General features: G+C 38.8%; 1 protein-coding gene across 3 annotated transcripts in view; it reads right to left on the reverse strand.

Annotated features, from left to right (window-relative positions):
* The window catches only part of LOC122806542 (espin-like), a 484803-nt gene that overhangs the window by 52086 nt on the left and 416666 nt on the right, over positions 1-16051 (reverse strand). For all 3 annotated transcript variants that reach the window (XM_044077044.1, XM_044077045.1, XM_044077046.1), the window contains one exon: positions 11230-11374. In XM_044077044.1, coding sequence (XP_043932979.1) covers positions 11230-11374 — 145 coding nt within the window. The remainder of the gene's footprint in view (positions 1-11229; positions 11375-16051) is intronic.

The raw sequence follows: 16051 nt of genomic DNA on the forward strand, positions 1-16051 counted from the left end.
CAAGGGGACATAGGATTTGCATGTGATGGACATTTAGGTAAAAACTGTCTGTTATGCACTTTTGAGGCTGTGTGACAGCCTGTAAATTTACAGGAGCCGCTATAATGATGGATGTGAGCGACCCCCTTCTCCCAGTAATCTTGCAGATAACACTACTTTGCAATCAGTCCATGCCACTGGCCTGTTTCATCATCATCAGCCACAGGTGCTTTGCAGACATGTGCCCTATATTGTTCTATTGTGCTATGCTCACCACCAGTTGAACCTATGACAGTAGGAATACATATGACAATATTATCTAGCAAGACAAATATATCACCCTGTGGCATATATACACTATACACTGTATATTATACACTGTGCCACTATAGCATTCCATGGCAGATATAACTTGTTGTACAGTTTCTTACAGTTGCAGTCCAGAGATGCCTGAAAATACAGATTTGCAGGCATACCTCTCAACCTGTTAGAGCAACAAATCTGGACAAAGGCACAAATAATGGGGTGACAAAGTCCTAAAAATAAGGACATTTCTTAAATATTGCTCTTACAAACTTAGAAAGTGGATAGAATAACAGGTTATGCATTAGCATGAATTTTCTTAAGGATATGTCTGAAACTTAAATGTGTGCCATTATTTTCTGACTTCAGTCCTCAATGATTTGCCAAAAAAAACACAATTTTATGAGAAACAGTCCAAAAATATGAGGCAAAAATCTGGGCATTCTGTGTAAATCTGTACAATTGAGAATAATATTTGCAGGTGAGCCTTCAAATGCAGTGCAGTGTGCTATACTATACTGCAGCAGGCATTACTAATATGTTGTGTCCCCAATTTATGCACAAGTGATTGGTGTCAGCCAACCATGTTTAAATAAGGGTCTGTTCCCCTGATTGGGAAGTGAAGCTGAAAACTCCTCAGCTTCTGACAGGCGTTTTTCTGTTGTTAATCTGTCAGTGTGGTGGTCTAGTTGAACACATTGTCTCAAGCTTTTCCAATTGCATATCATATCATTACCCCTTTGTCAAATGTGCTTCAGGGACCTGGGTGGTGCAGTGGTACCGAAGTTAACTTTATTGCCTCACAGCAAGAGGCTCTTTTGTTCAGTTCTTGGCTGGGGTGCCTTCTGTGTGGATTTTGCATGTTCTCCCTGTGTACACGTGGGTTTCCTCCGAGTACTCCGGTTTCCTCCCATAATCCAAAGACATGCATCTGGAGCATTTCTCCCTGGGCCTCTGCTGAAAATAAGCTCTGTCCTAGTCAGACGTTCCCTGTCAACAAATGTTAAATAATAAATAAATAAAATTATGGCCTCCCACAGCATTCAAATTCCGCACTAGTCCTTGTCATACCTGGTCCCAGTACTGCTTGTCTGTGGCAGTATTGCCCAGGAGGCCTATGTCATGTGTGCTGAGGGCATGTAGTAGCACTTCATTCTGTAGGATAGTCAACCTTTCCACACATTGCCTCCCTTAGATGGCCTTGACACTACATGCATACCTATGGGCAAATTATCAAAATATGTCAGTCAATGTGTGTGTGTGTGTGTGTGTGTGTGTGTGTGTGTGTGTGTGTGTGTGCGTGTGTGTGTGTGTGTGTGTGTGTGTGTGTGTGTGTGTGTGTGTGTGTGTGTGTGTGTGTGTGTGTGTGTGTATATGCGTCTATAGTACACTGTGGGATGTCCAAATTTATGGCCACAGCCCCCTTTCTCCACTTGTTTATGAGATAATCTTAATGCTTATGCACAGCTTCCTCCTACTTCTGTACACTACCCATGGCCACAAGACCACCCCTTTTTTATGTACCAATTTATCAGCTGTATTTACTATTATACAAGATTTGTCCCCATTAGACAGCCTCAGCATGTAAGAATGAAATCCCAAACCCCTCATGGGATACATCTTTCACTGTATTTCCATTGTATGTATTGCACCCCCAAAATAAAAAAAAAAAAAAAAAAAAAAAAAAAACAAGAGTTAGACTGTTCAACACCATGCCATAACATTGGTGTTACTGACATACATTGCAGGGTTCGTTATATTTTACCAGGCAGGATGCCTTCCTAAGCTCTGTAAATTATCCTTGACTCTGTCAAACTGCAAGTCTGTACAGTATTTATAGAAGTTTCCCTGTTCTACATTTGTATGGTGTTGATCAGAGTTGTGGAAAGATATGCTGATGATTTATATATATCATGCTAAAAGGCTCATAGTACAGTGCTATATCCATTCCTGGCACTATGATGTAGCACTAGGCAGCTAAAGTAGTTCCACAGGACAGTGTGGCATTGTACAGTACATGATCTGCAAACATGCTTTCTTACATGTAAGGCTACCACTTTACTCTTTACTGGTCCTTATTGAGTGCCTATGGCTACTTTAGGCTTTGTGAAAATCAGAGCACCATCATGCTTGGCAGGGAGAGCAATATTTTCTTGTTCTTGTTCATGCTGCACAAAGAGTTTCAGGAGGATCTGCTAGGGAAATATGATGGTCTCTTGCAAACTGTGGATGCTTTGTCTGAGCATGAAAGTATGATGAGTGAAGCGACTGACTTCACCCCTTCTGGTGAGCAATGCCAGCATCGCTGGACTTACATGAGGTGACACAACCCTGACACATTGCCTTTCTTTGTTTTGCAGCACAGTTGTCTTCTGTTATATTACCTGTTTTACTTGTATATTTAGGATTATATGCTTTGTCAGTATGTGATTACAATCTGTTTCCATTCCCAACAGCAGATTACAGGCCCTCTTCTACACACTTCAGCTATATTGATACCCTTTTAGTATGTAGACAGTATTCCAAGCTCAGCATAAAAGTGCCCCCTGAGTTAGTTGCCTTGCATGTAATCCATTACTTACTCATTTTTCCCACAACTCTGTCACACTAAACCTGCATGACATAGTGCAAAGGTGAATATTTTTTCTTCCTCAGTCTTTAAATTGTTTTCTGTTAATTACTGCCTTACTTCAGGCTCTACTTCTACTTCTAAATTGCAAGATTTGTTTGGAATAACTAAAAAATGCCATAGATCATTCCATCCTAGCGACTGCACCAGAGGCTGCCCCCACAGATTCTGAATGATGCAGCCCATTTCTGAGTCATTACCAAGCAGCCCAGATCTAATTTCCTGCCATTATTCATTAAATATCTCAACATATGGGTTCAGATCTGATCCTCGGATCCAACTCAGCTGTTACTATAACTCATGATCACCAAAAAGCTCTCGAGCCCCTTCCCTACCCACAATGCACAAAATTTAACATACCTCAGATCTCGTTAGCCTCTTTTGTGAATAGATGTGGTCAGCCTGAGCTCCTGATTTATTTCTGGTTAAGATAACTAGTTTCTTCTTGCATTTGCTATTAATCTTCTCCCTTCCCATTAACGTTGGCGTATTTCCGGCGTATTTCTGGTTTACCACATACTTGGAGGTGGTTCATTTTCCTTTTTCTTTTCTTGATACCATAGCTGGTATCTTTTCCCCTTATCTCTCCCTCTCTCTCTCCCTATACACACACATATATATATATATATATATATATATATATATATATATATATATATATATATATATTTATATACACATATATAAAAACTTTTCCTTATTGCTAATTTTTTCAGTATGTCTGAAAAAACACCTTCCGGTTTTAAAAAGTGTCAAAAGTGTGGGCACAAATTGCCTTTGTCCAATGCCCAAAACTTATGTGTATATTGTTTGGCCCGGATCACCTCCAGACTGAGTGCTCCATTTGTAAAAACTTCAATCCATGGGCAATAGCAGACAGGAAGAATAAATTGATATTGAAAGGTTCACTTCCTTCCTCTTTTGGTAAAGCTATTTCTGGGGCTCAATCCCCCAAAGCTAAAGAGCCTTTGACCCAGTCTCCGAAGCCTTCTACTTTGTTGACTCCATCTTTGGAGACAGTAAGAAAAAAGCTCAAGTTGGATCTTAAGTCTGTACCAATCCAAACTTTGATGGATCCAACCAAAAAAATGATTGTATCCTACTTCTTCCAATCCAACATTTTGTCTAGGATGAGGTACTGTCTTTCCTTGAATCCAGTTCCTTTGAGATTTCCTTCTCCCTTCTTGGAGAGACACCATACCAGGTCACCTTCCCTCATTTCATCTCATTCTTTCAGAAGTATGACTGAAGAGGATGTAGACAGAATGATGAGGATATTCCTCTCAGTGCAGATACATATGGGTACTCTCCTGGCTCCTACCTCCTTGGGTCAGGAAGCCCATCCTTCCACCACACCACCTATGCTGACTCCTTTTCTGATCTGAGTGATTGTTTTGGAGCCTCTGGAGCTGAGCTTTCCAGGTCCGTTTGGCTCAGATCCGAAGGTATTTCTATCTTCCAAAGCATTATCTGAATACATGGCTCCCACATCTTCTGATTAAGATGGCTCTCAGAGGTAAAGCACCCCTGTTGGTTCAAAGGTGCTGGAGCTGACACCAAAGTTTTCGGAGCTGATTCTGTCCCTTGGAGCCTCGATATTGGACAGTTCAGCTCCAACTTCTGTGTTTGAAGAGGTTGTTTTTGGGGCAGAGGGAAGTAATGTGTCAGAAGCCTGCCATTTCAGATCCATTGTTTTCCTTCTTCCTGGAGCAATCTGCCTTTGAGTTGTGAAGAGAGTGTTTTTTGCTCCAGCAGGATGGACAGACCCTCAGATCTTCCATCTGGATCCCAGATGTCTCTACATCTTGAGCCACATCATTCCATGTCACAGGGACAGCCAGCTCAAAGTCTGCAGTCCACCCAGCAGGATATTACAATCTGTTCTCTTACTTCATTGTACCATCCCACCAAAGAAGTTCCTAGGAAGAGGAAGTGCAAGAGGAGGCACTTGGACTCCCTCAGGAATCAATCACTGAGGATACTGATTTAGATGAAGGAAAAGGGTCCCCAAGATCACCTCCTGAAAATGACTCATTCAGAGACATCCCTGAGATCCTTAAGCAGAGAGGTGGTTTGTCCTCGGATAATCCTTCACCTGAGGAATCAGTATTTCTAGAAGTCTTTGGAGGTGGCCTGTCTACCTCCTGGGTAACTTCACCCACCAAGGAGCTCATTGACTTGATCTGTAGGTGGACATGGAAGGAGCCTGACTCAGTTGAGCCAATCCCCAAGAGACCAGATCAGATTCTGGCTCCACCTATTGGTAGGGAGTTCTGGTATAAGAGGGCACCCATGGATAATATGGTCATGGTGGTGGCCACCACGAAGGAACTAGTTGAACAGAGTTTCTCTGTCCATCCCCAACACAGAAAGTCTAGGGCACTGGATAGATTTGGGAATCATGTGTATGCTTCAGTGACATTTCCCTTAGGTCTCTGAACTACTTGGCACACTTCATGAGACTGCAAAGAGACTTGATCAAGGAACTTTCAAAATCCCTTTCAGGGACCAATACTGCTGAGGCTTAGTCTTCTGTGGCCTCACAGTTTACTTCCCTTCAATCTACTGCAAATTCTTCCATGAGTCTTATTTCACATACAGCTGATGGTGCCTCAAGGGCAATGGGTTCAGGCATTTCCATCAGGACGCATGGCTGGATATGCTTCTGTGGTTTTGTGGAGTCCTTCAAGTCTTCATTCATTAAAGCACCCATTGACGGCAGTTTGTTGTTTAGCCCAAAGTAAATGACTTTCTCTTCAGGTGTGAAAAAAAGATGGAAAGACCCTCTCAATCAATCAATGAGGTGGACAAAAGGTGTGGTTCAGGAAAGCCCAGAGTTCTTTCCAAGATCCATGTTGAGATAGTTTCACTGGTGCAGAAGGAGGAACTCCAATGAATGATGATGCCCATGCAGTAGAGGAGGCCTGCAGAACCAAGGGTACAGAGATTCTTTCTCTGATAGACCCTATCAGCATTCCTGAAAGGAGGCTCGATTAACCCCCTCTGGAGGCAAATGGGGGTTGTTTATCCATGCACCAGAGAGCCTAGCTAGACATAAAAAAAGATACATGGATGCAGAGGATTACTTCCCTTTTCCCTTCCACCATCATGTATATGCAAATTTCCCAATGTTCCAACCAATCACAGGAAAGCAGAAATACTAGAAATACAAAAGCTGCTAGAAAAAAAAGAGTCATCTAAGAGGTCCCACCAGACCAGATAGAATCAAAAACTTACTCAAGATTCTTTTTAATGCCAAAGAAAATGGGACTGGCGACCAATTTTGGGTCTCATTGACTTAAACAAGTCAGTTCAACATACGCACTTTCAGGTGTTCATGGTTCAGTCTTTTTTACCCTTTCTGGGCAAGGGTGACTTGATGTGCTTGATAGACCTTCTGGATGTGTACTATTACATAAAAATGAACAGACAATTCAGAAGGCATTTATGCTTTTGGATGAGAGTCAGTCATTATCTGTTCAGAGCACTGCCCTTTGGTCTCACCACAGCCCCCAGGGTGTTCACCAAATGCATGGCAGTGGTATCAGCTCACTTGAAACTGCAGGGATTCCGAGTGTTTCCATACTTCGATGACTGGCTCATTACCCCCAACTAAGCATCTACTAACAAAATCAAGGAATCAGGTACTCTGAACTTGTTCCCAACTGGGAATAACCATAAACTACAGCAATTCTCAGTTACAACCAACTCAAACATCAGAATTCAGCACAGAGATATTCACACAACATCAGTGACAACTTTTCTTCCCCTCTCAAGAGTGCAGATCATCAGGTTATAGGTCAGGAAAATAATTTTCAGAACCAAAATTTCATCTCATTTGACAACTGATGCTCTCTTCCCCTGTCCACAGGATACTTTTGCCTTCCCATAAGGCGTCTACCAGAAAATGTTACAGTAGTAAAAGGAAAATGTGCGTTTTGGGGGCACAGAAAAAGCACATTGATCCTTTTTCATCCCCTATACAAAGTGTTCTTGAATTTTTGGCAACAAGTTTTAATGAGGGAGCTAACTCCTCAACAATCAGAGTTCATTTAGCAGCAATTTCTAATTTCCATACTGGATTTGACAACTTGCTTTGGCTTCATCTAAGTTTTGTAAAGCCTTTTTGAGAGGCACGCTCCTACTGAGACTCCCATATAAAACTAATACACCACTATGGGATTTAAATTTGGTGCTGCATGCTTTAATTCATTCTCCCATTGAACCAGCAGTTAAATTTCATCTTAAATTCTTGACCTGGAAAACTATCTTTCTAGTGTCCATTACCTCAGCTAGAAGAATTTCAGAACTTCAGGCATTGTCTTCCAAACCTCCCTATTTGATTTTTCATAAGGACAGAGTAGCATTACGTACAAATGTTTCTTTCCTTTCTAAGGTCATGTCAGAATCCAGTATTAATCAGTTCATTAACTTACCAGTTTTCTTTCCTAAGTTTGCAAATAAAGGGGAATATATGCTTGACTGATTGGATGTCCACAGACAATTACATTTTTACCTACAGAGAACACAAGATATTAGAAAAACAGATCAATTATTGGTGTCCTTTGCAGATTTTAAATTGGGAAAAATCAGTCGTAAAAGTGACTTTAGCCAGATAACTGACAGAGTGTATATCATTTATTTACAATAAGTTGGATCCGTCCTTACCAAAACCTTTAAAAGTCCATGGCAACTTCTTCAGTGTTTCTTGCTAGGGCTTTCATGGATGACATATATGCAGCTTCAACTTGAGCTAATAATCATATCTTTATTACGCACTGCAAATTGGATCTGGTCACGAGGGGAAAGATCTGCCTTTGGCACAACTGTGCTCAGGTATCTCCTTCCTTGGACTGCAACTGGGAATTTAGGTAGCTGTGGACTATGTCCCATATGTCGAGGATAGAATGAAAATTGACTCTATAACATAAAGAGGTTATGTGCTTACTATATTGTTCCATCTGTTTTGTCCATTTTAACTCTTCCTCAACTCTCCACCCTCCAACCCCCCAACATTTGTTTTTCATAGTGAATTTCTGGAAGAACGAATATATATAGGGACACCACTCCTTTTTATAGAGCCCCAGATATGGTGTGCTCTATTACAATATTTATAGTAGTCCTTGTGATGCCCGCCACTGCTACCAGTATGTGATGACCACCAATATGTGCTGTCCTCATGTTGGGCTAATAATCAAGAAGCCTGAATCCTCACTACTGATACTGGAGAGGGACATGTATTTGGAATGCAAATGGATACACTCAGTATTTCCAGATGCAGACCTCTCTGCATCAAGTATAATTCCCCTTAAAAGCACAGAGGGAACACACTCAGCCTGGGGTCGGGATGCCTCTTTATCTGTCTCCATCCAGGTCTCCAATAAGTCTCCTCACTGGTACAGCTGTAGGGTTAGGTTCTCAGCCAAGTGTCCAACCCAAGTCCTCCACCATCCTCTCTGTAAACCCAATGCTTCATGTCCCTACCACAAGTAGTTCACACACACACACACACACACACACACACACACACTTTAAGATTTAACTTTCACATACATACACCTGGGAAAAGCTGGCACAGATTGCCCGCTCTACCAGCTTTGCCCAGACTATAATGTAGTTATCACTGCCACCAGTCAATTACTATAAGGCTCTCAAAATTGTATAAAATTATACTGTGAAATATTAACACTAATACAAATGGTAGTAGTTCACCAAGATGGCTAGGCTTTCTGGAGTTTCCCCTCAGTGTCACCAAATAAACATAAGCACTCTCCATGATTAGATGCCTACAACAAGGACCAGCCACAATAAAAGTTTTAAATATCTTTAATAATAATAAAAGTACATGAAAATGCTGAATATATATTCATAGTAAACCAAAGAGTTCAGATCACAGGAAATATTGAAAAGAACATTGATGGACAGACTCAGACAAATAAAGAAAACAATATCTAAACTAAGCCTCACTATATTCATGATTGAATCTAAGAGAATTACTGTTCCCTAGTTAAGTTACTTACTACCACAAGGCAAGATGCTGTGGATGAGGGTCTTTCTAGTCAGGCTTCCCAAACATAATGTTCATACTCTGTGATTTCTCTTTGTAATATCTAAAATATAATTTCCAAGAGGGCTGGCAGAATGATGTCATCTGGTCACTTGACTCTAGGGTCTCACAGTACTCCTCTTTGTAGCTGAGACAGGAATTTAGCACAGATGGCCACAATACACATCCAAATGTTTATGGCAGTTCCTGGGGTTTTCCCTCTTTTCACTCAGCTAATGGACAAAGGCTCTTCCCCAAATCTAGCATCTCTGGTCCTATTCAGCACTGGGGGTATCATTTAATGGTCTAGCAGCCCATTTACAGTTCCCTTATTTTTCTTAAAGTTAACCTCCACTGTGCTAGTATCCTCTATTAAAACATATACATTTAATTCAGCTACAATAATACATGTACATTTCTCTTCAGTTCAGCAGGGTGCACTGTTGATACATTTCAACACAAGCAAAGCTTACAAATAAATTTCCAGCGCAAGCATCTGTACAAAATCAGTTTGATATGCAAATGGCATACACTTTTAATACATTTGTAACACAAGTGTTTGGTATAAATCAGTTTGATATTCAAGTGACATATCGTTCTTTACAAAACTCCAGCTGGTTATGCTTATACTTGATACAAATGTATTAAAAGTGTATAACTTATGCTGGCACTTGCCAATATCATCACAGTCCTTTTACCTTTTTAAATAGCAAGCAAGATCTCAGGTATTTAGGGGTTGGTACATTGTGGGTAGGGAAGGGGCTTGAGAGCTTTTTGGTAATCATGAGCTATAATAACAACAGAGCTGGATCTGAGGATCGGATCTGAACCCATATGTTGAGGAAGAATGAAAATGGACAACATAGATGGAACGTTATGGTAAGTAGATGACTTCTTTTTATGTGTTATTATCTGGATTTCTTTTACTTGCTTGATATATGACCTAGACATGTGGTCATCTTTTTTTTTTTTAATAAATCTTGTTGATTTTTACAGCAAACAAAAACTATATGCATTATATTAAGGAGTTTCTGTTCCTTATTAGCTTTCAGGTCTGAACACTGTTTTCAGAACTTCTGAATATTGTGGCAAAAAAGTTTGGTTTGATTATTACAAAATAACCTTTCTCTGGAGAGTCATACTTTTTAAAATTTTAATAGAATTACCTGTAGTCCACTTTTTAATTTCCTCATCATTTACATTTTCTCTGTGACATCTACCTTCATCAGTGGTGTCCAGGACTATAGACTTTTCTGGATTAAATAACCTTATCTGAGCATGATTATTAGCATTACTCTTTCACACTGTAGACAATCTCATCCTACAGTCTGCCAGTAAGCCTAGAAGATAATGGCCATGAACTGCTTCCTGTTGTCAAGGTTTGATTTGCTTGGCCTCCATTTGTCTTCTATTTGACTCTGAGAAAATCACTTAACCAGGCATTGCTCTGGGGTATTTGGGAAATTAGCCTATACTTTCTAAAAGGCTTCTGGAATTCATGCCTAACAACTACCTATGAGTATGTATGTTGTCTGAAGGATTGTCTGGTATTGTACTTTTAGCAAATCCATTTGTGGAATAGACTCCTAGTAATTAAAAATGTCATCAGCACTCTGTAAGCCGTGCATGTGAAAAACATAACTATATAGGAATTTATGAAATGAATGGCCACCAGAAATGATAGATAATAATTCCATGTTTAATTGGGAATACTTTATCTTAGCAGACATCAGTGCATGATGCATTAAACCAAGGGATTTGCACTATAAACTGAAATATCACTATAGACAATTAATATTCTGTTAGGTGAATAATGAACAAGCATATCAGAGTACTGTAAAAAATATCTGCATATCTGAAATGCGTTGTTGTCTTCTGTTCCTCATGCCCAGACTATTCTTTTTCATAACAAATTATGCTAAGTATTTCATAGGTATACCAAGTTTGATAAAAACCTGTTAGTAATAAATAAGTCAATTCAATTATGCATTCAGTTCAGCAACGTTTGTGGAAAATCGAGCCTCCATGAAGACATTACTTACATCTCTACAGATCATAAACCATGGACATCACTGTGTGCCTTAATAAGTATTTATTTTTGTTATATCTTTTCAGAGCATGCATTACTAGCAGCAGCCTTTTTTATTCTCCTTAATAAAACTTTCAGGACCTGTTTTTAATGTTTCTGAAAATGACCAAGCCTGGTAGCACACATCCCTTCATACCTCTTTGTTTTCCCATGCTGTCTGTTTCTCATCATGTCTGTACTTACCATCCGATGGTGACAGGGGTGGAGATGCTACGCTGTTGGGTTTCCTGTTGCCCAGTGGGATTGTATTGCCAAGAGAAGCGATTGGAATAATAATAGTTTCACAGCCGGGCAGTGGTCCATTGCTGCAAGGAGAGCCTACAGACTCCTACAACAAAAAACAAACTTCCACTGGTTACTGTGCCATCATCCTGTAGCTCCAAACTTTGTCGCTCTATATAATGTGTGACAAAAGGTATGTAAAAATCACAGCAAAGGTTACTGGGAAGTTATTGTTGGAGCAGGACTTAGGGACTACTGAAAGTGTGTTGAACCTTTATTAAGAATAGCAAAATCTAGACTACAAGATAGAGTTCAGTGTTATACTAAGGCAAATAACTAGGACGTGCCAACTTTGGATATGTGTTGTTTAAGGTTATACAGCACTGTATTTACTTACTTAGGAAAAGAATAATAAATAAACATTCTGGCTTGTAGATTAGGTATATGACATCATTACATACCAGGGTGTATCTAAACATCACTTTAGCTTAAGTGCCTGTGGTGCTTTGGGCCAGTATACTTCCCTATGTAGAAAGGTCATTTGTTGTTTCTGTATAAGCTGTTTAAATTTAAATTGTAAACAAACGCCAATAAATAAATACATTAATTAATTAATTGATTCATAAAAGTAATGTTAACATGACTAGGAGCAGGAATGTTGTTCTACAATTTGCCATGTTTAGATACAAATAAATTACAAAATGTAATGACTTGATTTTATGAGTGATATATGGAAACAGGAAAATACAAGACTCAGTATGGATTTTTAAATTAGAAAATGGTACACAATAAAGATATGCAAAGTCATAAAGTCAGAAGACAGCTCTGTGTACAAATCAAATACAAGGCATACAGAATGTCTTTGAGAAAAAAAATCAGAACTTGTTAACATTTTCTCTTAGATCTCCTTGAACACAGGGAATATCATATTTTCTGATTCTCACAAAAAATAATATATGTGACAAGTGATATATACACAGTAATGGTGTCATGAAAGTAATCCTGCTTTGATACACACAAAAACAAAGACAGATATGCACATCTACCTACACCCACAGAGGCTCTGTACTAAAGGTTAAGAGAAGATTACATAATTTATAACCAGAACAAATATGGTTCATAAATACAAAGAAGGAAACATAAATGTAAAGCTAACAGTGATTTTAGCATTTCATTGTAAATGGTCTCTGGAGTAAAATATTCACACTTGTAACCTAATGAGAATATGCTGGTATTCTGCTGCTATTCAGTGCATTTTAATTTAGTTATTTTATGTGTATTTCCATTTTAAACAAATGATGGTTTTAGAATGGCATTGCCCTGTTTTCAGAGGAACCCAGGAAATGATATACACCACTGAATGCAATAATGCAAAAATGAATATATATGACGTGTGTGTGTGTGTGTGTGTGTGTGTGTGTGTGTGTGTGTGTGTGTGTGTGTGTGTGTGTGTGTGCTGTTTAGCTCCATAGCTGTTAAAGTGCACATTGAGACATAAAAAATAAATATGTGCATGTGTAATGCAAACATGTTTCAGGATGACAGCTACCAGAACTAAAAGCAGCTACATTAGCAAATATGTTGCATTATAGGTCAGGTTTTCATAGTTGCATAACAGACCCCTTGCACTTTAGGTGAACAGCTTTCCGAGAGCTTTGACGTGCAGTTCGCCTACGTCTGCACTGCTTAGCTTAGAGCATTTATGGCAGGTATGGTGGACAGTTAACACTTGTACAACAGTGAAAACAGGGGATAAAGAGTATGATAGGAGGTAAAGGACAAGGGAAAAGTATATGACGTTTAGGGAAGAAACAAATAACTGACAGAAAATGGGTCAGAGTGCAAAAGGAATTAGCACAGAACCATAGCATGCCGTCTCTGTCACAGAAGCTACCTTCAGAGAAATAATCCCAGAGAGGAATACAAGAATGAGTTTATATGAACAGTACCATCCTTTGGCTTGCAAAGTAAAACTGAAAACTGTCTGTTGAACTGATAAGCACCCTCATCTCACATGACCCACAGCAAAGAAAAGACTGTGGGTGCATTGGGAATCTATTCTGTGGTTCACAAACTAAAGTGCTTTATATCAAATTATTAATTTAAAAAAAAGCTGCAAGAAAGACCCAGCCAGGCTAGAATCTTCACTGTATAAAACCTTAAATCTCTTGTAATGTAGGGCCATGTGATATATGCAAATGACACTTAAGTAGACACCATTGTTTCAGCTACACAGCTTCTAAATGCCACTCAGGTCATTAAAGCTAAATCTCACTAGCTCCAGACATGCATGTTTCTGTCTCTTTTGAACATTTCAGTACAGTGTAAGTGGATTGTTTGGCTACACTTTAGGAACATAGAGCTTAATATCAAGCCTGATGTTCATAAATATTATGGTGCCTGCAAAATATCCCAAACGACATCCAAACCAAAGGGTTAAAAGCTAGTAGGGTTTGGTTTTATTGATTTGTTTTTCTTTTAGTTTAAATTTCATCATTCTAGTAATAACAAATTATGTTTTTAGGTTTTGAATTAGATGGGAAGTATTGTTTTGGGGAAAGCTTTGTATTTTGTGCATGCATTAGGTGAAGTTAATTTTCTAACACGGAAGTCAATAAGAAATACATTCCATGCTACAGTTTATTTTTTAGTTTATTATACTTCTCTCATTTAAAGCATATGTAGACTTGGATTTGAGTTATTGTTAAATGTGAGTTTTGGGACTATTTGCATGTTTATGTTTTGTGTGTGACAACTGAACTTTTACTTTATTTTAGTGCATAGTTTAAATGAGGTAGGTTTATATAATTTTTGTAGGACTGCTGATGCACCAGGGATGGTTACAAACTTTTTATGATGCAAGGATGGTAGTAAATGCTTAACGATGCCGAAAAGATGGTATAAACAACATGTATTTACACAGTGGATCTGAGAAGTGCTTCTGCCACACCTTTTTCTCTGTGATCACTTTTTGGCTACATGGGATACAGGTGTAACAGTAATGCATTTTAATTTTGCTGCAGTTTGTTGATTTTGTTTAGTTGAATTCCAGATATTTTGAATAACCAGTAGTGCTCTGAGAAAGACTTTGAAGCTAGGGAGGTAGAGGAGTTCCTCACTACCTTAAGATTGTGCAATGTTGGAGTTAGTAAATTTAAAGATGGAGCAGTATGTCCCCCCCCCCCCACACACACACACCTTTTGGGGATGCAAGTGGGCCTGTCTTCTGGCAAAAATGCTTGTTCTTTGTGTTATTTTTAAAGTCAATGTTTTTCATTATTAATGTGTGTGCGTGTGTGTGTGTGTGTGTGTGTGTGTGTGTGTGTGTGTGTGTGTGTGTGTGTGTGTGTGTGTGTGTTTGTGTGCGTGTGTGTGTGTGTGTGTGTGTGTGTGTGTGTGTGTGTGTGTGTGTGTGTGTGTGTATGTGCATGTATGTGTGTATTAGTCATACAATATACCTTAGTTCAAGGAGTTATTATGATTCCTAGCAACCTATACATAACTTTGCAGTAATCAATGTCTAGGAGTTACTGTCTTGATTTTAATTAACTCGTTCTGCTTTGTGTCATATCAGACCTACAAGTATTATTTAACTGAAGTGATACCATACATGCTCCTCATAACTTATTTCATAATCCTACATGTTACGCAACTGTATCACTTATTCAGTTATATTTGGCATCCTCGTGCCATGAATATTTACAGTGACAGAAACTTAGTGAATGTCACAAGTTGTGCTGATTTCTGAGTATCCTTTCTGTTGATATTTGTTGTACTTATTTCTCTTTGTGTACTAACCTAATATAAATGAAACTGAATGCAAAAATCATTGTTAAAACATACTGGAGAGTAGAAAGACATAGAACTAGACTCATAGAAATCATACAAATTCTAAAGCATTACAGTCGTGACTATTTGCAACTTATCAATACCCACCCTTAGATCATAACCCTTTCTCCAGGACAGCCAACCAGTCAAGTCCAGAGAGAATTTGTGGGCATCCATCCAATCAACTAGGTCATTTTTTAAGGATGATGATGTATCTTACTGCCCAATCATCAGGGCAGTTTGTCCCAGAGGTGGAGGAGGTGCTGCATAATAAACCTATCTCTCCGTTGTATTTTATTTATCTGCTGGTGAAGATTTAGATCATGGGATCTGGTATTGGTGGAAATATTAGATTTGTGGAGATAAAAGAAATCCAGGACAACTGAGTCCTTAATAAGTTTGAATGCAAGTGACAGACCTTTCCTCAGGAGTCTATAAAATACAGAATAAAGGGACTGAGCTTCTAGTCTCTGTCTCATTAACTTGGGGTCTTTAAATCTATGATTTTCTTAAGAACTTGTGGGCCTTTCCAGTTCTTTGAAATACACAAAGAATGTACATCTCAAAGGGAGCATTGTATTCAATAATTGGCCTAGTCAATGCTGACAATAAGGGAACAATGACTTCTTTAGATCTAGATTATATTCCTTTGGTAATTAGCTGTGCTAAGTAGAAAGATTTCCTGACTACTGGTGTTACATAGCAATCAAATGGAAGGGAATTATCAACTCATGTTCCTAGATCCCTAACAACATTTTCATTTTTAAGTAAGGTATTTCTTATGCTGAATACTGAAGGAGGGGGTGTCTACCAAATGTGACAATATTCCACTTTTAGCTTTTTATTTGAACATATTTTCAGTGCACCAGGAATTTACTAGTGTAAGTTCTTGCTAATGGCTTTGAAAATCAGAGGGTGAATTGACAATAACTCCCAGTTTGCAGTTATCAGCAAA

Source organism: Protopterus annectens, chromosome 7.part0 (genome assembly GCF_019279795.1).
Source record: "Protopterus annectens isolate FY-2018-M chromosome 7.part0, PAN1.0, whole genome shotgun sequence".
NCBI lineage: Eukaryota > Metazoa > Chordata > Ceratodontiformes > Protopteridae > Protopterus > Protopterus annectens.